Here is a 27,934-nt window from a genome sequence, read left to right as displayed (position 1 = left end):
AATATAAGAGTGGTCATCATTTCGCAGGCTGATATATTTATGGCTTAGTAGGCTCTTGCTTTCAACTTTTAGCTGCTTTTGAACATAGTAGGCAATGGCTTTTGACTTCCTGCCTGGTCTAGTGGTTCTCTTAAATCATTTAAATAAATATTTTTCGATGCCGAATTTTGTTAGCTTTCGCTATGATCCAGACAATCATTTTGTGGCCGGGCCCGTCCTCACGGCGCTTGTCTAATTCTTCATCAGTCTGCGATCGTTGGTGGGCAAGAGCTGCGAATTCAAACGAATCACCGAGGTGCTGGTCCTGGAGCAGAGGACGAGGAGCTGGCGGCCATTGGAAGCCATCTGATTGCCAACTACCGGGTGGACGTGATTGACCAGTTCAGGAAGGAGGCTGGGAAGTAGACCCAAACTACGGTGGGTTGTCGCCATTCGGTGCTCCGATTGGCGTTACCCATCAACCTGATCTGTCCAATATATATAGAAATGATTTCAGGGAAGCTTGGTGGATTCATAGAGGTGCTACCAGCTGTCAAACCTACAAACTCATTAGGAACTACAATTCCTTAAATGTTTTCCGAACAAAAGAAATTATCGGCTGAGTAAGGGCTATGTGATAGCACTCCTTCTCTCCTTAGTATCATATCTCGTTCAACCCAAGAAAATAACAATAAAAAACAGGAAAATAATTAAAAATGGGTGAAAAGTATCAGGCAGTTGAGGGTGCTCAGGGGAATGAATTTGGGGAGCCACCACAATAACCAGTTCAATCCCCCGGCCCCCGACATATGGGGCTGGGATGCCTTTAAAAAGTCATCAGGGGATCAGGGTTGGCGGTGGCTGCCATCGCCAGGGCTGTGCGAGTGGATGATGAGCTCCCAGGCCTTGTGCAAATTAAACGCTTAACTAACCATTAAACAAAGTTTGGCTTGTAGCTCTGCGGTTGTTATTCTTCTGCCTCTTCGGCTTCAAGGGGTTTTTCCAAGGGGGCTTAAGGATATTGCAATGGGCTGGTGTTTGCTGCTGGCTTTGCTTGTTATTTTTAATTAAGCAAATTTTCGGCACAAAACATAAGAAAACAGCAAACAAACAGCAAAAAGAGCGCCAAAAGGGTATGCCCGAATGTATCTGTGTGTGTGCGTCTGCGTGCGAGTGTGTATCTGTGTCTGTGCTTGGGTAATGTGCTTGAGCGTGTGAGTGGCAGTATTAAAGTATAAATAGGGTAGGCTATTCCCATTAAGCCGCAACAGATTGTTAATTGAAAATATTCAATGCCAACAAAAAAAACAAAAGCCTAAATTCCCAGAAAAGAGCCCCAAAAGCCAACGAAAAGTAGAATGCTTCAACAGAGATAGTAAAACTCCCTGGAGCGTTCGGCATTGAACAAACAGTAAGCAATTCTCAATAAAGCAAAATAACATTTGTTAATTTCACAGATTTTCACATATAATTGTTGTTCAAGAGAAAAATAAAATAAAGGTTATCTTGAAATATTTGTTAAATAATATTATTGTTATTGACGATTTGCTAGACAATCATTTAAAGCTACCAATAATTTTTCAACATTTTTGTTTGCTTCTATTGAGCCAATGATAAATTTGCTTGTGTGCTAAAAGTGCCGAAAAGTAGGCAACGAAAATTAGCCAGCTGGCAAAAGGATACTCGCACACCCATGCACACATGGAGAAATTGGCAAATACCATAAAATGAAAAGCAAACACCGAGAGAGCAACTCCAATGATTAAACGGTCTGTCAGTTGAGGCTTCTTTTCTCGCTCACCTCCGCCTATGGCCCTCTCTCTCTAAAGGATCTCGCCTGTGTGTGTGCAACTAGTTTGAGCAGCTTGTTTATCTAGTTGTACATTTATTTGGCTAACTGCCTTCAACCGCAAAATGTTTTTGTGCCGTTCAGTCTCGTTTTTTGCCCCCCTTTAGAAACCCATCTTGTTCGCGCCATCTCGCTCGCACTCGGCCATGCTATCTCGCTCTACGTAAAATTTTACGAGGCTCAATTGTAGCATATTTGAATTTTCACAGTTTTATGGCCTCCAACTTGGCCCCGTATGGCAATAAAAAAATAGTAGATAAACTAAGCAAATAAATACAAATTGCTTAAAATAAATTACTCGAAGAAGGACATTTGGGAAATGGTTAACAACATCAGAGAAAATAGTAGAGTTGAGCGGGAAAGTGGTTTTTAGTTATTTTGATTTGGGTGAAGTAGAAATCAATTCTTTCAATTTCTGAAATAACTAATATTAATAAAAAGTGCCCACAAGTATGCAAGAAAAAAAAAGCCCTTTAGGGCCAAAAATATTTTGTTGCATACTTCTAGACATCAATATAAGTGATTTGAAAACTTTAGTGTTTTTATTGCGTCCTTTTTCAAAATTGCTAAGATATTTTTTGAACATCTCCCATTTACAGCCATTTAAGGTACACAATAATATTTACTTTAATAAACCTGTCGGTAGATATCTCCGTTCCGCAAATCGATGTCGCCTTGTGGCAATCATTTAGCGTTTTATTTTTGGCCTTTCATTTTTCGCTATATCAACCGGTCTGCATTTAAAGATTGCAGCTACAAACTACTGAATCCGAAAATTGTTTTTTGTAACAACTTTTTGACTGTCGCTACTGGTTGCAGTTGCAGTTGCATGGAAAAAATTGCCATGATACTTTATAATGTTATTCCGTTGCTGCTGTTGCTGCCACCATTGTTGTTTTTGTTATGGCATTATCCGACTTTCGCTTTGTCATGAGTGCTTAATTTTTTTCTGTTTATTTTTCCAAGTTCATTTCATTTTTTTTTCTTTGCGCCCGATTCCGTTTCGCTTTTGTGTCACTGGGAATGTTTTGCATACTTGACCATTTTTTTGGGGTATGCCAAAAAAGTATTAAGTTTGACAGGTTAATTTTGATATTTTTCATCAAAATATTTACACTTTTTGTTTTTCTTAATGTTCGCCATACAAGTGGGTTACATTATTTTGGAACAAGAAGGGAATATGCAAATTTTGGAGTTTCTTAAACTTGATATATATATGCTTTTAATAAAAAAATTATTTAATCAATTTTAAGATAATATTTCACTTAAGATTAAGTTAGGTTAAGTTTAACTTAATTTTAAGTTTACCTTAAAACATTAAAAAATATATATATCTTGTAAAAACTATTTCCTTTAGGGCATGCTTCCTTGCTGTCCCCGTGTGTTTTATTTTTCCGTTTGCCCTTGCTTAATATTTTTTATCATTTTCGAAGGATAACGAGGGGCGAGTGTGGGCGAGGGGCGAGGGGCGAGTCCTTGCACCTACATATCTGTAAATAAATGCATGCATTTCGCTGAGCGCCCCCAAAAGCATGTTATGCCTGTGCATTCCACATTTCCACAATTCAGAGCCGACAAAAAATAAAGCAAAACGCCACCGCCCATTCGATTTTTATATGCCATTTTCAATAAACAGACGCCGCTCAGCGAGCTTTTTATGCTCCGGCTCGGGCTTCTCCCATCCTTTGTCGTCCTGCGGCAGGCGTTCAAAAACAATCAAATATGGAAATTTCTCGGACCCGAATCAGCACACAGTATCCAGTATCCAGTATCCAGCAACCAGTTCCCAGTTCCCAGAAACTGGGGACTGGGCCACACATAATGCACATATGTGTCCACATCGATGTTGTCCCTGTCGCTGCCACATCCGTCTGCCATATCACCCCATAGCCTCCCCCATATGTATATAGGTATAGACCCCCTTTTCTGGGATGTGGTGCTCAAAAAAGTGGGCTGGTTGGGTTGGCACACAGATAACTATTTTCGATTGCGCATTTCAGTGCGTTGAGGCGGAAATATTTCAATTGTGGAGCTGACTTGTAATTTTTCATGCACTCTAGTTGTGGCAGGCGCTCCAAATTGGGGTGGTGAAATCAGCTGTTACACTTTCATAATATTCCCCCCTCCTCTGATTTTTTCGTCCATTTCTATACCCTCGATGATGGCTGAATAATACGATAAAAGAAGCTGGCACACAAAGGCAGCCGGGCAGATTAGAATTCGAAGGGGAAAATACAAAAGAGCATCTTAAACTTATTTAATGCGCGCGTGGAATGGAGTAATAAACGTAGAATTTATTAAACTAACGGGAGTCGTAACCATAACAAAAGTAAGTATGTTTTAAAGGCGTGGACTAGAAGGGAAGTTTGCTTTGGCAATCTGAAGTTGTTTATGCCATTGGAGGTTAGATCATGTCATCTTATGATAAGGTCACACTAATGTTTATACATGGAACATGGAATGAAGTAGTTAATGTAAAATTTATTAAACTAATGGAAATTCTACCATAACGAACGTAAATATGTTTTAATTTTAAGCTAGAAGGGAAGCTACCTTCGGCAATCTAAAGTTTATATGCCATTTTAGGTACGATCATGTCAGTTTTATGACAAGGTCACACTAATTTTAATAAATTAAGTATATACATTTCTGGGCTTATATATGCCATTTTAGGTACGATCATGTCAGTTTTATGACAAGGTCACACTAATTTTAATAAATTAAGTATATACATTTACTGGGCATGAGTAAAGTAACGTTTAAAACGACTACATATCATGTAATTGCACATTCATATAATAGTAGTTCTTAATTCTGATTTTTTTAAGCAAAAACAAAATAGCTAAAATTATTCAAGTACTTGAAAACTGAAATATTTCAAGATGCATTCCCATTTATATTTCTTGTTAGTTTCTCTTGTTTCAGTCATTTGCTTTCATGTCCTCGCCTCACATTTAATTACAATCCTCAAATAATTGTAAAAATAAATCAAAAATCCTCAATATTGCATAAATTCTTTGGGTTTCCAATTCATTTTGCCTGTTTGAGAATCAGGAAAACGTATTTTATTTCTTACTTACCTGACATTTATTAAAAAGTTCCCTCTGAGCTTGTTAGTACCAAAGTGTTCTCAATTTCTTAACAACAAAAGCGATGGCTATATGGCCAGCAACAATATATTTACAGCAAAGTTCAATACAATGTAGGTAACCGATTTAGAACAACTAAGAAGTATATAATAAAATAAATATTTTGAAAATTCTTTAAAAGTGTCTGATAAAAACGGAAACTTTACAGTATTTAAATGTGAATGGAAATACTTTTTTAATTTATTTTTAGCGTTCTCAATTTTCCCAACTACATATCAGGGGTTTCTTTCATAACCATTTAAATATGTCTAAATACATTTTGTTTATAGTGATTTCAAATTTTCTTCAAGCTGCACTACTTTTATGCGCTCCGCTGTACATGTGTGGATGGAAATAGCAATGCAGTAAACCGCAAATGTTTGTTACTCCATTACGTTTGTGTGTGGCCTTCTGTGTGTGGATGGGTTAGATTTCGCTTTTCCACATTTTCCCCCAGCAAAATTTATTGCCGGCATTCCGAAAAAGATTTTCACTTGTATTTTAGCATTCGGCATCGATGGCCGACTCCCAGCCCGGGCGAACCAATTATCCCGGGGGGGGGGGGGGAAAATCGTGGTAGTAGCCTCAGTCGCAGGAGCAACTGCAGGAGGTTGACACAGAAGTATCTCAACTGGCCAGCCCCGGCACCTTCAATTATCGGCTTAGTTGGATCTGCAGTTGCAGCCCTTCGATTGCTGCAGCTGCTCGCATTGCACTCGCATTTGGGCAGCGGGAAACCGGAAGCTGGAAATGGGCAAGGACCTGGTTTTGGCTGGCATTCAATTAGGTATCGGTCAGCCCAATTCACTGGCCATCGGAGATTTGGCGATGGCCACTGGGAATGCAGATGCTCGGATAGAGGGCCGCCCATTGTCAACACTTCAATTATCGCAACAACAGGTAAAGGGCTAGCTTTTCTGACCTTTCTATTTGGCTATTGCCCTTAGAGAAAGTTTATCTAAACAGTTTAAGCAAGGTTAACCTCTATAAGATTCCCATAGATGACAAGACTTACGGGTACTATTTTGTATTCAAATTAAACCCTACAACTTAAAAAATATTTAAAGAATAAAAATCCCTAAAACCTATCACAAGGCCCCAGTTATAATATCGTAGCACTTAAGACCTCTCTATAAAACAAACTTCATTAAATGTAGTGCTTTAATTTTTGAGTTTCTATCATGTGACTCAATACATTTAACATTTTTTTTACCAGAAATGCTACAAAAATATAAATTTAGAGCCAGTCTTCAGCCAAAGGGAGCTGGAAACTTCGGCTTTCGACCTTAGAAAGTCCTGCTTCCTTTCCTGTTACTGCACTTTTGAGAGCCACAGTCTATTCCCCAAAACCCAGCGATTCACCGCCAGTGCCAAATTAATATGCATTGGTGGGTTATTCATACGCCCCGTGGGACGGGCAAAGAGCAAACTTCCCCAGTGGGCCCTTGTTTATTTGTGTGTGTATTTTGCGTGTATTTGATTTGATGCGTTTAGTACTTAGGACAACAATTACGTTTAGGTTAACTAGCATAAATCTATAATCATCACATTATGGCACAATGTATGTTATGTAATATATATATATAAATATATAAGGAGAGATAGAGATATACATAGATATCGATTGATATAACAAATTAAATTTTCTGCAAATCACACGCCTGAATGGAATCACTTTTGCTTTAAACGAGTCACTCGTGATTCCGTGTGAATTGCTGGCCAATTTGAAGCCTTTTTTCCTCTGAGATTTCGGGAGACATACTCCTTCTCGTGGAGTTCAACCAGTATATATCTTCTACAAATATTCACGGCTATTCACGCTATCAGGCGATTTGTATTGCGATTCCGACGACTTCCGGCTCCGCCGTAGTTACTCCCATAGTGATCGCCGTTTATTTGGGTCAGTGTAGTCGTCGTTTGGGGCACATAGAGACTGGTATTGTTCCTGGCATGCCGACGCTTATAGCGATATCCGGTGATTAGTTCGCGCACTGTCTTTCGATACTTGTCGGACAGCACACAGTATAAGAAAAAATTTGAGGCCGCATGAAGGGAGGCCAAGAGATTGCACACATTACCCGCCACCACCTGAGTTCCAAACTGAATGTCCATATACTGATTGACCACCAAGTAAATCGCCCATGGCAGTTGGCAAACAATGAACATGAGCACCACTGCAATTAAGGTGATCGTCACTCGGTTCTCCTGCGATACGCTGCCTTTAATTCCAGAACTTGATTTGCGCTATGGGTTAGGCGAATATAAATATTTGTTTGGTTTTATTGCGGTTTAATAGGAATGTAAACTCCAAAGGTGTCCAAAGGTATGCAGTACAAAAATAAGTACAAATAAATTGTTGCATACTTTGAGACACTTTTTCAAAAAACACTTCAAACTCACTTTTGTGCGCCGTATGCTACTCGCATTGGTTAGATCCCCGCGCAGATTTTTCGATCGATGCACCAGTAGAATGAGAAAAGTGTTAAAGGTGGCCAATAGAAGTAGGGGAAGCACTACGAAAACCAGCAGTGTAAACAGATTCCACAGATTGCTGTATAGCTCATCCATGCCCAGTTCCGAAGGACCATGGTTATAAAAAGTCACCTAAAAATACATATTAAAGAGGTTAGATTTAAAATCTATAAGAGATAATCATTAAGTTAATTAAATACCTAAAAAATACTACCATATAGATCCCAGGTTAAATTAAATCACAGACTCCCCAGTGACGGGACCCTCTCAAGAATGCAGAACACATAAATGACTTTAAGTTATAGTCGCATTTATCAGAGTCTTGGCACCTCAACTCCCCTCATGTTTCCCAGTGGTTAACCTTTTTCTCATTCTTTCTCCAGGGAAATTCCCGGAATTCTCAGCACATTTTACTTACATTTTGACAGTATTCCGTTACATTAAATGCGAATGCATCCGTATTGTTGATGTTGTTGTTGTTTCCAGTGCTGCGTTTGCGACGCAACAATTGCAGTAAACTTTCGGTGACCCTTGACCCCGGCTCGCCCGCTTCCCCCTCCTGATCCTGCTCCTCGAGCGTTTTCCTCAGAGTGGGAAGCGTCACAAATCCAGATGAGTGCCAGTGACGGCGATGTCGTGGAATGTTCTCTAAAGCAGGGGGAAAAGTTACCAAAATATAAAGTACTTTGTAAACTACAAGAAATATATAATATAATTCAGTTTAAGATTTTCATTTTTAAATTTAGTTGACGGTCCTTAAAAGAGTGCAGTAAATCAAGAACAGTTGGGTTTCTGAGTTAAAAATATACTGCTGCATACTTTTAAACACCTTGAGTTTTTTAGGGTTAAGTTTCGCTTTTAAAATAATATTCAACATTTTGATTTTTTGAGTGTATAAAAGGTGACAACGTCACTCACCTGGCTCCCCATCGCCGCTGCCGCTGCCCCAGTCGACGAGCAGATTTGAGCTGCCGGCGGTCGTGGACTCCGTGGTGGAGTCCTGCGATTTCCAAATAGTCGCCGGCGTGGAAAGCGGGGGCGTCACCAGTGGGGGCGTGGCCGCTACGAAGGCCGGGGGCGTGGGCGAGATGTTGGCCACCGATTGGTTGCACGGCTGGTAGGCTTCATCAATCAGCCTGGAACCGACCGTAATTGTGTGCTCGAATGCCGTCGAGAGCGTGGACAGCAAACAAAAGACGGCAACGGCTATCAATAAAAATGGGCAAGTTATCTATAAGCAAATAGACAGTTTTGAGCAGCTAACATCCCCATTACTTTCTGGGATTTTGATTTTTTTTACCTATTTACGCCGTTTTTAGATTTCTGATTTTAGTTAAGAAAAATAATGTTTTTTCGATCGCTGTTCAGCGAAATAACTAAACTAAAAGACTCAATGTTTTGGAAAGCTTGCTTAATTTGCTATCGATCTGCAACACTTCTGGAAAAATTTATTTTTTGACCCATTTTTCCATTTTTTATAAGGGGGTATATCGATTTTTTGGGTTTCAGATTTTGCCCAAAAAAACTGACTTTTTTGTGGTTTTTTGATCGTATTTCAGGCAAATCAAGGCCTACAACTAAAAGACTCACTGTTTTGGAAAGTTTGCCTTATTTGCTATCGATCTGCAACACTTCTGGAAAAATTTATTTTTTCACCCATTTTTCCATTTTTTATCGGGGGTAATCACGATTTTTTGGGTTTCAGATTTTGCCCAAAAAAACTGACTTCTTGGTGGTCTTTTGATCGTATTTCAGGCAAATTAAGGCCTACAACTAAAAGACTCACTGTTTTGGAAAGCTTGCTTAATGCTATCGATCTGCAACACTTCTGGAAAAATTTATTTTTTGACCCATTTTTCCATTTTTTATAGGGGGTATATCACGATTTTTTGGGTTTCAGATTTTGCCCAAAAAAAACGGACTTCTTGGTGGTCTTTTGATCGTATTTCAGGCAAATCAAGGCCTACAACTAAAAGACTCACTGTTTTGGAAAGCTTGCTTAATTTGTTATCGATCTGCAACACTTCTGGAAAAATTTATTTTTTGACCCATTTTTCCATTTTTTATAAGGGGGTATATCACGATTTTTTGGGTTTCAGATTTGGCCCAAAAAAACTGACTTCTTGATGGTCTTTTGGTCGTATTTCAGGCAAATCAAGGCCTACAACTAAAAGACTCACTGTTTTGGAAAGCTTGCTTAATTTGCTATCGATCTGCAAAACTTCTGGAAAAATTTATTTTTTGACCCATTTTTCCATTTTTTATAGGGGGGTATTTCACGATTTTTTGGGTTTCAGATTTAGCCCAAAAAAACTCACTTTTTTGTGGTTTTTTTTATCGTATTTCAGGCAAATCAAGGCTTACGACTAGAAGACCGACTGTTTTGGAAAGCTTGCCTAATTTGCTATCGATATGCATCTTCGCATTGCATTTTCGCATTTTTGATTGAGTTATTGTTATCCTCGATGAAGATTTTAATATTTGCAATTTACAACTATTTTTATTTGTAATGAAAAAGGTTGGAATCAGTTAAACTTCTGAAGCCTAAACATATATATATCCTCCAGTCAAATGTCGGAATAAGGAGATGCCCAATTTTGGTAAGTACTTCAGCCCTGCTGTGGCCACCTCAACTCACCTGCAATCACCTTTTTGGCCAGCGATTCCGTGCAGAATGTTTGTCTCTTGAGCGGATAGCGTATCGCTATGAACCGCTCGATGGTGAAGCACACAGCTATGTAAATCGAGATGTAACCTGTCCGGAGAAACAGAGAAAGCAATTTTGAGTGGGTGTGGGAGTACAATATAGACACAATCAGTGGTGCACTTGGAGAAATTTAGTAGCCTGGGAAATACAACTTCAATATAGGAAAGCGGTTATCATTAAATGTTTTAAATTATTTAAAATCTCGAAGAATGTTTAATTTCCACATAAGGAAAAGGCATAGAAATTATGTTTATTAATGAAAGCAACAATGCACACATACTTCTTGTTTCGAAAAATGAATTTTTCAGTGCATTCTGGGGATTATAAATACCCGTAGCTCCTCTGTTAATCCCCCGAACCACCCATTTTTGACCCCACCTCAATTTATTCGCTGCCTGGGCTGTCAATTTATTCAAAACGCTGCGCACTCTAAACGATTGACGTCCGTGCCTCGCTGATGAGTCCCGTTTTGGGTTTAGGTTGTTGAGCGTGGGGGAAAGTCGGTGGAAATGCGGGAAATTGTTGGAAAAAATATGTTGAGCGGGGTAGGGAGAGGCGGAGAATCGGTTATCGTATGGCAGAGAGCCTCAGCTGACCGCTGGCATTTCGCAGAAAGCGCTGCTAACTATACCTCGTAAATTGGCAGAGCTCAATGAAATTGATGCACAGCAGCAGCACCAGCCGCAGGTGCAATTCGAATTGATGGGCTCGTCCCGGGAATCCGGGGATATGGGGATATGGGATCGTGGAGGGGCTAACCGGGGAACTGGGGAATTTATGGAATCCACACCATTCCACTTAGTGCTCTCCCAACGTTGCATTCGGTATTTTTTTCGCAGAAGAAATTGTTTTCGCAGCACGAAATTTACGCTCTTAATTTTTGAAGTTCGCTTTTTTATTAATTATAAATACTTATTGATTATATTTAATAGTAAACAATTTGGCAGTGGTAATAATTTTAAAGATATTTAAAATAATAATAGTTGAACAGAAATCACCTTAAAAAGTGACTTAAAGTATGCAGCGAATACATGAAGGTACAGCTATGGGCTCTCAAACTTATAGCATACTTTTGGACACCTTTTGGGTGATTTGCGAGGAACCTTCGATTTGTATGGTTTCTTGAGCCCATCTTCTTTTAATCAGCTAAGTACTCACCGAAACTGTCGCACAGCCAGACGAAGTAGCCATAGAGCTGCCAGTAAATCTTTAAGTGGTATTTGGGATAATCGTAGTGCTGGAGCGAGAGGATTAATTGACAGGTCAGGTAGGCAATATCCGTGATGGCCAGGGCCGTTAGATAAATGTTTGTGGTGCACCTCATGCGCTTTCTGGAAAACGGCGAGAAGAATGGGAAAGAATTGCAATTTGTGTTTATTCCGGTGGGTATTTCGTTTTCGCCGCATTTCGAAATCAGGCCAAACCATTTTGGTGGACAATGCAAAACGCTGCCAAGTGCAACACCAATTGAAATAGCAAATTGCCTGAAAGCAAAACGGGCTGAGGGGCATTCGGAAAATTCCAGTAGGGGGCGGTTGAATTTCCCCAGGGACTTTCCAGGGGGCGGGGGCTGGGTCGGTTGGTTGGGCATTTTCCGAAATGCGCACAAATGTCGGCACAGTCATAAAGCCAAAAGATGAACAATAAAAACTAACTGTTAACATTTAGTTTTCTCTCTGGCATCGCCCGCAGCTCTGATAGTTGAATTTCCTTGTGTTCTCACAGAATAAAATGAAGAAACGAAGGCATTAAATTAAAAAGCCATTTATGGCAGTCCGGTTGCTTGGAATTGTTGGATTGAAAGTGAATAGATCAATTTGCACATAAAATGAAATCCATATATACTTATTTTTACCTAAATTGAGTATTAACGTAAAGATCCAACAATATTTGTTTTTTAATCAATATTCATATTTATTTAATGTTTTACCTAATGTTTTAAAAATGTTTCGAACCTTTTTTAAGTAAAATGCTTTTTTTACCCATTTCTAGACCTTGAATGTAATATATTTCGGCACTACTTTTTGCGTTTTGCCCCAGTTTTCGTGGAAAATGCTCATTTGGTGTCATAGCAGACAGCTTGCCGTACAGAGCACTTGCAACTGTCGCATATTTTCCGGCAAACATAAAAAACACACGCACACACTTTGCTTATCTGTGTGGCAGCAGCACAAGCAACAAGAACAACGAGCGATGCATTTTTGCATTTGGCACATAAAATGGCTCTTATTGTTTCAGTTATTGTTATTGTTGTTGCTGCACCGTCCTTACTGCAGTTTTTGTTGTCGGCGGTGTGGAAATGATTTTAAAGTGCAGCGGTGGCTACAATTAAATGTCGTGTTTAATGCGCTGCGTACCTGCTCGCTGCTTCATTCGTGTTCCACTTGTTTCACGGACATATAGTTGGGTGCACTCAGAGAAAACTATGATGCCCAACTAACATTTACAACTAAAGAGAAACAAAGAATTTGTAATTTTTAAAACCAAAAAAAATATTTACTTATCTTAAGTTGTTTAAACAAAACTTTCAAATATATTTTTGTTTATTTTTAAAACGAACTTACTTCTACTTGGTTTTTATATTTTTATTATGAAAATTCAAATCTGGTATTTTTTATTACGGCAAAAACAATGTCTAAAGTATACCCAAGATACCTGACTATATTTTAATTAGTTTTAAATTAATTAATTTTCTTTCTTAATCAAGATTTTTTTTAAATTTAGTCTTTAACTAAGCCTTGATGTGCAAGCCCTTCAAATATATACATATAAAATATTTTTCTTTTCTAATATTACAGTGCCAACTTTTAATACTGTGTTGCATACTTCAAGGCACCAAAAAATGTTTTTCCAATTTTAAAGAAACCTGTATATAGCATATTGAATTTCAATTACTCTAACTTGTTTATCTCTTTTTTCAAATATCCCAAAAATTCTATCCAACTGATATTTACCATGAAACGGAAAACTTTTCTGGCCCTGTTGAATGCATAAAATGGCAGTGCCTAAAGGCCACGCCCACCCCATTGCCCAAAATCGGCTGGGCTATAATCCAGCAACAATAACAACCGAAATGTGGGCAGGCAAAAGGGGGTGTGGGGCGCGGACATGTGTGGGGGATACAAGTGCACTTACCGCGTCAAAACATAAATGCTCACTGAATTTCCCAATAGTCCAATAACAAAAACGCACGGCACCAAAATGCGTTGGACAACATGCCGCACTTCCGCCATATCCGCATCCGAAAACATTTCGCCAGCAGTCGCATTTCCCAGCGTCGCCGCCTCTGCCTCTGCCGCTGCCGCTGCCTCAGTCAGCGTCGCCGTCACCGTCGAGGACATTGTCATGCCTGCCACGCCTCCCCACCCGCTAACTCCTTCTTTTCACCGCCTATCCTGGCCACTTGAGTTTGGCCCGTATCGGTTGCGTTTTCCCGATTTTCCCAGTCTCCACTCGATTTCGATTTCGATTCCAATTGCACTTTTGTCAGCAGCCAGGACACACACACGCCCACTGGAAAAACATGGGAAAAGGGAGATCATGAGTAGGGATTCTTGTACCTTTTTTTAAAAAGAATTTGAAAATATGATTATGATAGCATTTAAATGTTTATATAGAATTTTTAACTATTTTAAATCTATCAAAATCCTTAGGGCTTAAAAATCAAACTCAAAGGTGTCTAAAAGTATGCAGTAAAAAATAATGCCACTTTTGGAATTAGTAACGTAAAATTTAATTCCATCGAAATCTTTAAGGCTTTAAAATCAAACTTAGAGGTGTCTTGAAGTATATATATCACTTCTGGAATAAATCCTATAGAAAAGGAACTTTAAATATTTCGTTGCATACTTCTAGGCACCTGTAGATTTCTGTGTCACTTTCCATTAGAATTTATAATATTCATTAGATAGTATGTAATAATAGTAATAAAATATAAAATTGATTTAGGCCTGTTCGTCTGCTTGTCCGTCTGCTTGTCCGTACGTAGAACACTGAGCTCGCAGAAACATTTAAAGCTACAGAGTTGCTTTTAAACAGGCATATTCTTTAGATTCTTGTGCATTTATTCTTAAATATCAGAAACGGTAACCCACTTTTGTACCACCAGGAATAGTAAATAGGTGTTCCCGAAATGAACGATGGCAATGAAGCCGAATAAACAAGACGAAAATCAACACTGTGCAGCAATATAATTTCGCACGCTAATCATTCGACATCCTTCCGTTGCTCCCGTTTCCTCTTTCATTCGACAACACCGAATGATTTATGGCCAACTCGGATTGGCATTGATATTGGCCAACAATCGGGCAGATACAGATAGGAGTTGGCCAGCAGAAAGGCCGAGAGAAAGACGAGAAAGTAGGTGGATGTGGCCTGTGGCGCTGTCTTGCAGCTGTTTGTTGCAGATTTTTGCAGCAAACCACTCGAATATTTGCCTCGAATTACATTTTGCACACACACCCAGCCCGCATAGAAAGTTCACTTATTTATTTGGTTTTCAATTTCGGGGCTTTTTCGCTTATTTCTTTTGTTTCAGTTGGCAACAGACCGCCTCACCCTCCTACCCCCAAGCCACTTCACCAATTTTTCCGATTTTCCCACGCTTTTTACCACCCACCCACACCCACACCCACACACACACACACATACGTACTGGGCAGACAAATTGCGCGTAAAATAAAACTGAAATTGCAATTGCAGCGGAGGGCAACTAGGAAAAACATAAGCAACAAAATAGAGCGAAATAGAAAATCGCAAATAGACAAAAGCAGAGCAAGGAATTGGAAAGCGTTTTAAAAACAATAAAAGTGGCAAATTCACAGTCAAGTCCCCGCCCCTCGAAATTCGCAAATATTGCACGTACGTGAGTGAAAAAACAAGAGCTCAGAGCCGAAAACCCGAAAACCCGAAAAACGATATGCGTTGCATTAAGCGAACTTTGGAAATCCAAACAAAATGCTCTTATTTTCGCCGGCCACATCTGATGACATTTGAGAGTTTAAAAGAGGTTAAAAAAGATTGGTGGGGTGTGAGGAAATGTACGCATTAATGGGTTGTTAAGGAAACACCCCCATATGTTTGTTTTAGACATTTTCAATGTTTGCTCTTTTTAATTATACCAAAATATTTATTGTCCCAACAGGCCTGAAACTAAACGAACACGACATGGCCTTGAGATTATTTTAAGTTTATAATTTAATTTGATTATTGGATTGAATTTACGGCGAAATGAATTATTAGAAAAATGATTTCAATGGAAAAATTATGAAAGTCAAAGAACTACATTAGATATTCTAGAATTTTAGATCTTGGCCTACCACAAAAATAAAATAATTGAAATTTTTAGAGAATCAAATGCCTACCCCTGCGAAAGTCGAGTTAAATGAATAATAAACTGTCATTTTATTTGTATTATTTTACACCCTCTTTTGGCGCAGTGCAGTCCACCTGTGCTTTTAAATAAAACTCGGGCCACAGGACCTGCGAGGTCCTGCCTCAGTTATCAATGAATGAATATGGAAATGGCTGAATGAATGCGGGAATGAATGGGCATGAATGAATGAATAGATGACTAGCTGGCTGACTGAATAATTGAATGAATGCGTGAATGAACGGCGCCTGAGAGGAAAACGGCGGAATATGGCCAAAAGTCCGCGGAGTGGAACTGAAATGGTATAAAACGAGCTCATATTTTTGTTGTTTTTCGTTCTGTTTTTTTTTCTGCCATTTTACAATACGTCGCTTTTTCTCCTTCCTTAGGCTGTACTTAGTTGTTGTTGCTGTGGTGGCAGCCGCAAGTAAACAAAGGGTTTTTGTTGCCGGTTTCGTTGTTCCTCCCAGCGGTTTCCATACACATCTCTGTTTTGAGCAACAGAATTATTTTTTTCGGCGCCCAAAATTTAATGGGTATTTATAGGGGGTGCTAGATTTTTGATCAAACAATTTTAAAAAGTGACATAAAATATTTTGATTAATTTCCTACTAACAGGAGCTAAATTTGTGTAATTAATTTTTTTTAAAAGGTTACGTATTTTATTTTAATCAATTGATCTAAATTTTTTTTTTATTAAACTAAATTAAAGTTTTTTTACACTAGATCATCATATAAATTGGCAAGCAATTTTCCATATTTAAAAAAATACATATTTAATAAAAACTCATTACTTTATTTATTACCCATTACGTATACGTAATAATATTACGTATACGCACAGAACTTATAAGCATATGTATAAAAATGTAGAACCAATATTAAATCCATAAATTAATTAAAATCTCAGCATTTAAAAGTATTATATCTTAGGGCATATACAATGCTTAAATTATTAATCAATACAAATTGGTAATCAAAATCGCCACCACCAAGAGTATTACATTTCTTAGGGTAAATCCAGATCCATATCCTTTTCCTTCGCGGACACCTCTTTGTATATGTGTCATTTAGGCAGACACAACAAAAGATGCCTAAATTAGCACACACACAGAGACACACACTGCTGACAACACACTCACACACCTGCGCGGTTGACAGGTACGTGTGAAAAAAGCGAGGCGAATTCTTCAGATTTTCCCCTCTCTTCGGTTTTTGTTGCTGCCAGGCCGCGTTCCACTTTCTTTTTCCCCCCAGTTCGGCCAGATGCAACAGAAATTCTTACATTCTTCCAGCCTTTTTTTTGCTGCTCCCTTTGCATAATTAGTGAGTGGCTCAGTGGGTACGGCAGCAACAACAAAAATAATAATAATAATAGCGACAAGAGAAGCTTGGGCAAGTCAAGTGGCTGTGTGCCATTTTCTCAGCACCTGCAAAAAATGTGCCTTGCTCCTAATTGGCAGCCAACTACAATAAAAATGGAGAAAATGGCTTTAAAGCCGGTTCCAAGGAGTCAGAGAAAAAAAACGAGGGAAGAATGGAAAGCCTGCGGCCGCGTTTTGCCTGATTAGGATAAGTTGCATTTAAGCAACTTTTAAAATTAACTTTAAATTGAAAAGCAGTCTGGGAGAAATAAGGCAAAAAACGCCCAGGCTGCACTGAGGAAAAAGGGATTTTCTCTATATTAGATATTGTCACGTAAAAAAAATATTGAAAAGGACTAAAAAAATTATTTCTCAAAATTCTTGACATTTATTACTGGCACTTTGTGGTATTTCTTTCGGTCATTAAATGTATTTATAGATAAGTTACCGTAATAAAATAGTTTTCACATTTATTAATGATACTTTGCTGGTTTTATTTTTGTATTAAAATTAATTTGTACAGTAGAGTTTTCCACATTTATTTGCTACGGATCACAAATGAAATCCTAGGCCTCCATTTTTCGCTCAGTGCCAGACCAGCCCACTGGCCACATAAATCCACGAGGGCCAAGTCAACGCTTTTTGGGCTTTGTTTATCGTTGGCCGTCTTCCCAGCCCGGCAGCACTTCAGCTCCTTAACCCCAGTGCATTTTGTTTACCCAGAACCAGCAGCGGCAACAAGATAAAGTCAAATAGTTACAACAGCATCATGACAAGGCAGCCCCAGTCACTCACTTTGGAGTTGGAAGGAGTCGGCGAGGGTCAGACAGAAAGGGGGGGTATAGTCCGACAGGAGCGGCCAGTCAGTCAGTCAGTCAGTCAGTCAGTCAGTCAGTCATTCCATCAGGTTACCCTAGGTCCGAGTTTTGGAGTCAGCAGCCAAGGCATCCATTGCAGCCTTTGTGGCAAAACAAACAGGAGCGGAGTTGAGGGGGGGTTGTAAAGAGGGTGGAATCCAGGAGGGGTCAGCAGTTCCGACAGCTTCTTCTTTTACTTCAAACTACAGCGACGAGTGCGCTAAACTACACTACTACCGACTTTGTGGCATTGAGAACGTCGGCAAAAAACCAAAGTTAGCTAAAGTTTAGGCAGTGGCAAATTATGAACACCCTGGAATTTAATACCACCAAAATTTAACCGGAGGTTAAAGTTTTTTATAATTTTCAACCCTTTGAAAGGTTCTAAAACAAATGAAAGGAATTTAATATTTCCCAACTAATGGTTCTATTTCGCTTTTACCACAAACCCCTGCTTAACCCACACTTTTGTTCAAAGTTTAACCTGCGGTTAAGGCAGTTCTTAGGCTTACCATTACAAAACCATACTGTCCTTTCTTTAAAATGGACCAAGTTGAACAGGCAGCTCATCAGATTTGCTTCGAGTCCAAATACCCCTTGGAGAAGTGCTGGAAAAAATATGCAAGTACAGTTTCCCCCAGGTATTTTTGCATTTGATTTTCAAGTTCTGTCTCGTCGCAGTCGGACTTTTGTGGTGAGTGTGGAAATGGGGAAAAATAGCTGCGGGACTGGCGGAGGACTGGAGGTCTGCAGGACCCAAGGAGCAAGAGGGATACAGATCGGGATACGGATGACTGTTGTCCGGGCTGAGGCCAAGGTGCAGCATTGCCGAGACAGCCCATCAACTTGCATTTCCCCCGAACTCACATCGTCGTCGCAGCCCGGATTTCTTCAACCTCCTCCGCCCGCCTGTCCACTCTTTTTTGATGACGCCTTGGCTTGGCAGACAAAATTGCATTTCGCTCAAGGTGTGACCAGGTCCGAGTGCAATGGCAAGTCCCCTGCCAAGCATTTATAAATCGTGTGACAAGCAGGTACACGCAAAAAAAATATACCTCAGAACTGCTCTTGAATAAATATTAATTTTATATTTTATACTGCCGTTGTTATTTAGGTATTTCGTTTATAAATATCTATCTTGTAACACACTTTAAATTGACAATTAAAAAAATTTTTAATATTTCAGGAAAAAACATTTCCCATTAAAATAAATGAAAATATTCAGATATTTCTCTTCTAAAAGTAACACACTTTAAATGAAAATTTAAAAAATAATTTACTATTAAAGGAAAAAGAATATACATATTTTATTTTGTATTTTTTAATATACTTTTTAAATTAATAAAGATAAAATATTTTTTTTAATAATTATTTTTAATAGTGTTATGGTTATTAATTTGTAATTCATTTATAAGAATTTAAAATATTTAATAATCTCATACATTGAGTGTTTGTTGCTTTTTTGGTTTTTATTATACTTTTTTATAATCAAGCAGGATATATTTTTTCCCTGTGTGGAACCCTGGGGCAGAGGAGCAGTGGGCGATGAGATTCTGCGGAAAGGACCAACGTCCATTGCCATAAAACTTAAACAAGTTATTTATGCACACGCGTTGCGTGCTTGAAGCTCGTTTTCAATTGCAGCTGGCAAATGTTTGAGAGCGTCGCAAGAGGCGGGGATGAAGGCGGGCTGAAAAATGGGGGGGGGGGGGGGTGCGGCCAGAATGCAAGGTGCATGAAAAGTGGGAAAAGCGGGAAAAGCGGGGCCTGCGTCGGGGCCTTAAGTTATCAACATGGAATGCAATTTTCCAAACTGTCTATTTTCTATGCAAATTCGCTTGCATTTCACAACGCGCTGCGCTTTGCGCTTTTGCTCTCTATCTTCCCCCAGCCACGCCCACATTTTTCCAGGGGGCGGGGGCGGGGGCGGGCAGTGGGTGCAGACAGGACATATCAGCCATATCAGAGAGCTGAGAGCGAGGAAAGCAGTAGTAGTGGGCGCAAAAAATAAAAAAATCGTCGCACAAACATGCAAATGTGTTGCATAGTTTAGGGCGCCCACACCCACGCCCTCACCCACACACACAAGCACATATCAAAAGCATCCTGGTCCTGCCTGTGTGTGAGTGTGTGTGTGTGTGTATGTGTGGCATATTAACTTGATATATATTTAGCTGGCAAATATAATGCTTACGACCGATTTTTTTTATTGCCTGGCGCAAACTACAGGAATATAATTGGAAAGGGGTTCCTCTGAGAATTTTTTTCGGACACCTATTCAATCAGATATCCTTGAATATGAAGTTTAGGGAGTAAGAAAAAAACAAAGCAATTATCGTAGGTAAAATATGAAGTCTAAGAAATTAAGAAAGAATCGTAAGTATAATAAATATCCTTGAAAAGCAAGTGTAAAAACTAAAGTCAATTTTATAATATTTCTTCAGTATTCATTTAAATTAAATTTATAGTTTTTAAATCAAGTTTAAGTAATAAAAAAATAGTGAAGAAACTTAAATAACTAGTTAAATATATTTTATACCACCTCTTCACTAAATAATTTAATAAATAGATTAATTTAAGATGTACGATTAAAAATATAAATTATTCTTTAAATAAATTCCAATTTCTTGAGTCCTTGCCCTTTTTTTCCAAAAAGTTCCTCATTTCTTTTCAATATTTCAATCTGCAGTACTTTAAATCGGCGTAAACTTACGATCGAAACGAGCTCTTAAATCCGAACCCTACTTGGGCACTTGGGCCCGGCTAATCAGCCAGCTCGCTGGCAGTCTCTGTTGTTGCATCATTGACGGATGCCAAAGGCACTCGTGGCCGGGCTGCGCTTTCGGAGCTGCCACAAAATCAAGCCGCATTGATGGAGAAAGCGCGTCAGCGGCAATGAAAAACCAAATGAGCGACGCTTTGAGCGGCCCCCTCGATTAACACGTAGTGCCACATGGTAGCCACCGGGGCTGTGGTGGGTGTTAAGGGCGGGGGGCGGAGGGCGGAGGGGGCGTGGCTATATCGGAGGACTCTGCGATTGATGGGGGTCGGGGCAAAGCGCCGCTGAATTGAAGCGAAAGCAGGCTGACGGACGCCACGGAGGCATGACTTTTCAGCTGCCCACGTGACCCACGACCTTCGGCTAAAAACTGGCTAAATCTCTGGACAAAAGGATGGGAGGGGGAAAACTACATACGTAAATAGATAGATCCCAATCAATAAAGGGAAAATTGATAAAAAGTTAAATAAATGGCATGGCAGAATAAATGGTATTATAATATTCAGATTTTGGTCAAGAATGTGATTTATCACCAGTTTTTCAGTCGTAGTTTGGTCAAATGAAGACGTAGAGACAAAAAGTCAGACTGTTTTGAGCAGCTTGCTTGATCTTCTAACAATCCTTATCACTTTTAGAAAACTTTATTTTTATCCCCAATTTTGCAATTTTTGTAGGGGTTGATTTTGGCAAAAATGGTGAAAAATAAAAAATTTTTTGGCTTGAATGTCAATGGATAGAAAATTAAGCTACGAACTCAGCGAGGTATGACATTCCTCGATCTGACGCTTAGTTTTGATATAGCAGCCAAAATACTGAATGTTTATGCCGAAAAATGGGATTCAGATTTTTGGCAAAAATACGAGATTCAGCTTTTTGTCAAAAAAATGATTTTTCTTTGCCATTTTTTAGCCGTAGTTTGGTCAAATCAAGGCGTACAGCTAAAAGACCGACTGTTTTGAGCAGCTTGCTTGATCCTCTAACAATCCTCATCAATTTTAGGAAAAATAATTTTTTTCCCCATTTTTGCAATTTTTGTAGGGGGTACATCATGATTTTTTGCGAAAATGGTGAAAAATTAAAAAATTTCAGGCTTGAATGCCAATGGATAGGAAATTAAGCTACGAACTCAGCGAGGTATGACATTCCTCGATCTGACGCTCAGTTTTAATATAGCAGCCAATATACTGAATGTTTATGGCGAAAAATGGGATTCAGATTTTTGGCAAAAATACGAGATTCAGTTTTTTGTCAAAAAAACGATTTTTCTTTGTCGTTTTTTAGCCGTAGTTTAGTCAAATTAAGGCGTACAGCTAAAATACCGACTGTTTCGAGCAGCTTGCTTGATCCTCTAACAATCCTCATTATTTTTAGAAAAATGAACTTTTTTCCCCATTTTTGCAATTTTTGTAGGGGGTGCATCATGATTTTTTGCAAAAATGGTGAAAAATTAAAAAATTTCAGGCTTGAATGCCAATGGATAGGAAATTAAGCTACGAACTCAGCGAGGTATGACATTCCTCGATCTGACGCTTAGTTTTGATAAAGCAGCCAAAATACTGAATGTTTATGCCGAAAAATGGGATTCAGATTTTTGGCAAAAATACAAGATTCAGTTTTTTGTCAAAAAAACGATTTTTCTTTGTCGTTTTTTAGCCGTAGTTTAGTCAAATTAAGGCGTACAGCTAAAATACCGACTGTTTCGAGCAGCTTGCTTGATCCTCTAACAATCCTCATTATTTTTAGAAAAATTAATTTTTTTCCCCATTTTTGCAATTTTTGTAGGGGGTGCATCATGATTTTTTGCGGAAATGGTGAAAAATTCAAAAATTTCAGGCTTGAATGCCAATGGATAGGAAATTAAGCTACGAACTCAGCGAGGTATGACATTCCTCGATCTGACGCTCAGTTTTAATATAGCAGCCAATATACTGAATGTTTATGGCGAAAAATGGTATTTTCATCGGTAGCTGGGGGTCACCTTCTTGAAAGAACGCGAAACACTGACTTTCAAAGGTGAAAGGCTACAATTAATCAAATTTAAAGCGCAATATGCGCAGTCTGGGGTCGCCAGTACCGAGCTATTGCGGGTGACTCAGGACGATTTGCGCCACTGCTCAATTACACCGAGATAGCGATTGAAGGTGTTTTAGCTGCCAACACGTTGGATTCGCATTTCGCAGGGCGGTGAAATTTAGGAGCGTGTGAGGCAGGAGTGGCTGCGCTGCGAATCCCTTCTGACATTGACAAATAGTGTGCGAAGTACAATGCAGGCGCACACACACTCGCACACGCCGCCCACCGACACACGCATGCCGTGGCAAAATGTGTTGCATACTTGCGGGCGCAAATTATTGCCAGCAGGCAGCTGCAGCTGCGACTCAGGACTCGCGCTCCTTCTGCTGATCCTGCTCCTGCTTCTGCCGCTGCTGCTGCCCCCGATCCCCGCCCCTCGCCAGTTTGCTAATTAACAAAGCACTTTACAGCTGTCCGGAGCGTTTGAGGCGCAGGGGCGCCAAAGGGGGGCGTACACAGGGAAAAACAAGCATCTCAGAAATGAAACTCTTTAAATTCTTAATTTTCAAATTATAAAAATTGTTGAAATGTCCTAAGCTAAATAAAAAACATTCAGATACACTTATTGTGTAAACTCCTAAATTTATTAAGAAAATTTTTTTCAAAAATATATTGCAATTTCAAATGCTAGCTATGAAAATATGTTATATTAAATTTAAAATAGTCTATACTTTAATCAAAAATACAAAAAGTAAAAATCATAGATATGGGCTATAAAAATTAGCTATAAAAATATTTTCTGTAGAGCAATTTGGTATAAAAACTTCACAGATTAAAAACAGCTCCTTCAACTATTTAAAATAAAATATATTCACTAACAATTGTAGCTATAAAGCTGTAAAAATTGCATATGAAAATATTATCTGTTTTAAAATGTAGTGTACAATCTTTATAGATTAAAAACAATCTTAAAGATTATTCGTTTTTAATTCTTAAAGTAACCAAAAATGGTCTTTCTTGTATGGCTAAATATCTAGCAGATTTTGAAACTCTTCAGGAGTGTTCAAAGCACAATCTCATGCCTTTTCTCGCTGTGCAGCCATGCCTTGCACCTTCCACCTGGCCCAAAAACAACAGCGGCAGACAGAGCCTTTAGGACCATCATCGCTGCTCGGGCTTATCCCGTTTCTTGGGCCGCCCCTGCCCCGCCCCCTCGGCTGCATTAATTAAATTTTATAACGCCGCCGCTGCAGCTGGTTGTGTGGAAACACGTGACGCAGCAGAACGCGTTGCATAATTTGATGGCGCCACCGGCGACGGCGACAGCGTTTAGAATTTGTCGCAAGTGCTCCGCTGCGACTCCGGCGGCTTATAGGAGAGTCCATGCATATCTTATGTATAACTTAATATTCCCATAGCCCATTTAACCGCTTAAATAGAACGAAGTGGCGGAGACTGAGATACTTCTTTGATACTTTATCAGTTGGGATTATAAGTTAGAATTTGTAGCATCCATTACCAAAAAAACAGAAAATATTGTATCATTAATCTTGAAAATATTTACTTTGATGCTGATATTTATTTTATAATATTTGTCATATCATAGTTTAATTTAAATTAATAAAAGGGCTTGGATACTTAAATTTAAGGCCTTGTAGGTAACACCACTCCTCCTATGTTTGTATGGATTTTGTAAACTTTACTAACTTCTTCAAAACTAATAAATAAATAACAAATAATAGTTAAATAAATAAACAACTAAATAAATCAGAAAACAACTAAATAAAATAGAATAACTAAGAAAACAAACAATTAGATTTACATATTATAACCATTACTTGGACAATTTTATAAGAAAACATCCTAAAACATTACAAAACATTTCTCTTAAATTTAAATTCAAAGTTTAAAATACAAAGTCACCTGTTTGAAAAACATAAATCACCTTAATGAGACCCTAAAATCCGACACCAAGCACTTTTACAACTTTTCATTGGCCACCAGTAAACATCTAAATCTGTTCAGATAAATTCCCTATAGTTTGCCTAAAACCTGTTAATACTTGGCTAATTGCCATTTAAAATTCCGAAGCGGACAAAAATAACAACGTATTAAATTTAACGAGCGGCAGCTTTAAACTTTAAACTTGAAACACACAAAGCACTTGCGAATGACAAATTCCGTACGGAAATATAATACTACAAATGCAAGTTGCAGCCATATTAATGTAAAATAATTCGGGTGAAAATAGCTCGCCCAAGGGCATTTAATTATGCGTAGCTCTGCCTTTGTAACAATAAACAAATCGAAAATTAATTAAGCAAGTTCCCGGCAAACATGGCCAAAAAAAAGAGCTGTGTTGCAAACAACACTTTAAAATGTATATTTTTCGTTAGGTAATAGTTCAAATTACCCACAAGCAATTCTTTTCATGCGGGTAATTGCTAAACATTTTGCCATGTTTTGAGGATTCCTCACTTTAAGACCTTGTGCGAAGCATTTTGCCTTGCTTCCATTTGCCAGGACCTTCGTCTTGTGTTTGTAATTGCATTATTTAAAAACAAATTGTTCCCGAACTGGCCGAAAGTTGGCAAATTGCGGCTTGCCAGTTGACTCAATCCCATTAGCTGCATTGCTCACAATTAGCCATAATTATTTGTGTTGACGAGTGGTTGACCAAGCATTTATTTATTTATTCGCCATTATCTTTTATGCGCTGTCAATTAATTGGCCCGAGGACTTGAGGCGCCTTTGTGCACGACCAGAAAGAAATTTGGACCGGAGTTGAAATGAAAATTTAACAATTTTGCAACTCTAATCTGCGCGGCAATAAAATGAAAATGCTGCAAGGAGCGAAACTTTGCCACGCGACGGAGGAAAATAAAAATGAAAACGAAAATGAAAATAAAAATACAAATACATTTAAGTGGAAAAGCGTCACGAAAGCGCGCAGACAGCAAAAGCGGAAAGTGTTTATATATATATGTAGGTATATAGTATATATATGGGTGCCTCCATTGTTGCTAACTGCGCTGCGTTTATTTAGAAAGTTATTTCTCTCGCTCAGCGAAGGCAACAAAAGTAACTAAAAATAAGCTCAGCCAAAATAAAAACATTGTTGCACATGCTCCACTCCGCACCCGAAAAAACAACAGAAAAACCCGAGCAAAATATGAAAAGTGAAAAAACTAAAACAAGCTGGCAACAGTGTTGTCTGTTGTTCGAGCTGAAGGCAGCGTGGAAAAGGGGGCGGCGGGAAAAGGGGGCGCGGCTGCTGTGGGGGATTCCCCGCCTCATTAGCTCGGGGGATTGCCATGGATATGCTAAAAGGTTTTTATTATTATTTTATTCACTTTTTCGGCCGCCCTGCTCCTGCTTTGTTTTCCCCGCTGATGATTATTAATGGATTTATTTTTGGGCAATTTTAAGTTTGCACGTCTACCATCCCTTCGAGCCGGTGACCTTGCTTTGCCAAACTTACAATGTGTACTTAAAATATATATTTTAAAATTTTGAAAATGAAATATAAAAATATTTAATGAAGTATGAATATTTAAAAATAAAATGAAAACATTATAAATGAATATGAAAATATACAGGGCTTCTTTTTTAATTATAAAAAATATGAGCTAAAGCAATTAATAAATAATTAAAAATTGTATTTCATTCCTTAACAAAAATTAAATAAATTTAAAAATTAAGGTCAACATAATTACTGTAATAATTACTATAATTAATAAAAAAAAATGTATATACGAGTATATTTATATTATATATTTATTATACAAAAATTGTAATATTTCTAATAAAATACCGAATAAATATAGTAAAAAATTTTAAAAATCAAGTAGGTTTACATTGCTTTTATCTTTTTACAAATAATTGTTTTTTTTATTTCAGGAAACACATTTAATTATAGAAAATAAAGAACATACAAATACTTAAAATAAATTCAAAGAGTAGCCTGTTTTGTTCTTCTCTTTATAATTTTCCAGTCACAAGACACTGTATTTTTGTGGCTCTCAAGTATTTCAATGAAAATATTCAAACAAGCAGCCCAAAAGCCTTCTAAATCGTTTTCCTTCTGTTTCGTGTTATTTTACCATTCCCCCGCAGTTGAAATGCCCAGAAATAACTCGGAATTGTAAATAGGATTCCATAGAATCGCATTGTCACCACACCTGACATTTCTCCATTCGGTTGCGCCTTTTGTTTAGTTTTTCATTATTTTCTTGGGTTTTCCATGTGGTCAGCAGGCACCGAGTTCAGCCCTGTTCCCATAGCACCGAATGCTATTTATTATTATTATTTAGCCATCATTTGGCCGGCAGTCAATTGGGCATTTTGTTTATAAACAATACGCGAACAGGGCGCCGTGCAAAACAGCATTTTGTGATGTAGCTCATAAAAATGGCCAGCGAGACAGGAGGAAAACCGGCGAGAAACCAAAAGAAATAATAAACACGAATGGCAAATATTTGTAAGCTTTCATCGGGCCAAAATTGGTGTTCGGGCCGAAAGGTGTTGATGGAGGCAAACAGAATTAAAAACAGTGTGTATTTCTAGTGCCAGCCGAGCAGGGAAGGCGAAGTTGGCCAGGCTCTGTTTGATTTGCCATCTTGTGATTATGTTTTCTCTCTGTGACAAGTGCAAAATTACGCATACGCAGTGCTGGCAAACTTCATAAAAATATAAAGAAAATAATAGGCGACGAACGAGTGAAATGGGCATGAATAAAATACTTGGCTCTCGTTTTGTTACTCATTTTGGTGTGATTTTTGGCCCGTTTTCGCCCCTGTTTACCTTATTGCGCGTAAGGGATTATAATGGCATTAATTACGTATACGCACAGGTGAACGCGGCGCAAGGCACGAAGGGCCCCCAGTTGGTGTGCGTGAGCCAGCCTGTTTGCTTGTGTTTAAATGTCTGACGGCCTGGGCAAACATTTCCCTACACTCATTCACTCACTCAATGTTTGTTTGCCTTTTTTGTGCACACTTACCCATCGCTGTTTACGCTTTTTGCACGGCGACCGTTCGCTACTCTGTTATGGGCAGGAAATTTATGGCCTACAGATGGTCAACTTGAAGTTTATAAATAGTTTTACTTAATTACAAGCATATTCTCCAGTTTTATTGGGTGTTTGTAAGACTATGAGCAAAGATAAACATATATTTTAGGAGTCTTTCTAGTGCATTTTCTAATGGTATTTTAACAAAAATGTCGTCAAAAATATGGTTTTTAATGCAGCACCAGGAAATATGCACATACAACATCAAAGAACTTGGGAAAGACCTAAAAATGTGCCAAAGTCAACCAGAAATATCATAAAAGTGCCGATAAAGTGAGGGAAATCAAGAGCATTACTGCTTCACATTTATCAAAAGAATATCTTTTGTGCGGCCCGCCTTGTAA

General features: G+C 38.5%; 1 protein-coding gene across 5 annotated transcripts in view; it reads right to left on the bottom strand.

The window, feature by feature from the left end:
- Positions 1-6,357: 6,357 nt before the first annotated feature.
- LOC108021972 (uncharacterized) overlaps positions 6,358-27,934 on the bottom strand; it is a 29,132-nt gene continuing 7,555 nt past the window's right edge. For all 5 annotated transcript variants that reach the window (XM_044092971.2, XM_017090810.3, XM_017090809.3 and 2 more), the window contains 7 exons: positions 13,271-13,648; positions 11,294-11,466; positions 10,067-10,183; positions 8,347-8,634; positions 7,847-8,076; positions 7,357-7,560; positions 6,358-7,200 (listed from right to left, as the gene is read on the bottom strand). In XM_044092971.2, the coding sequence (XP_043948906.1) occupies positions 6,772-7,200; positions 7,357-7,560; positions 7,847-8,076; positions 8,347-8,634; positions 10,067-10,183; positions 11,294-11,466; positions 13,271-13,482 (1,653 nt within the window). In that variant the 5' untranslated portion in view covers positions 13,483-13,648 and the 3' untranslated portion in view covers positions 6,358-6,771. The remainder of the gene's footprint in view (positions 7,201-7,356; positions 7,561-7,846; positions 8,077-8,346; positions 8,635-10,066; positions 10,184-11,293; positions 11,467-13,270; positions 13,649-27,934) is intronic.

This window comes from Drosophila biarmipes, chromosome X (assembly GCF_025231255.1).
Source record: "Drosophila biarmipes strain raj3 chromosome X, RU_DBia_V1.1, whole genome shotgun sequence".
Classification (NCBI taxonomy): Eukaryota; Metazoa; Arthropoda; class Insecta; order Diptera; family Drosophilidae; genus Drosophila; species Drosophila biarmipes.
The sequence above is the reverse complement of the archived record's forward strand: the minus strand, read 5'-3'. Positions and strand labels throughout refer to the sequence as shown.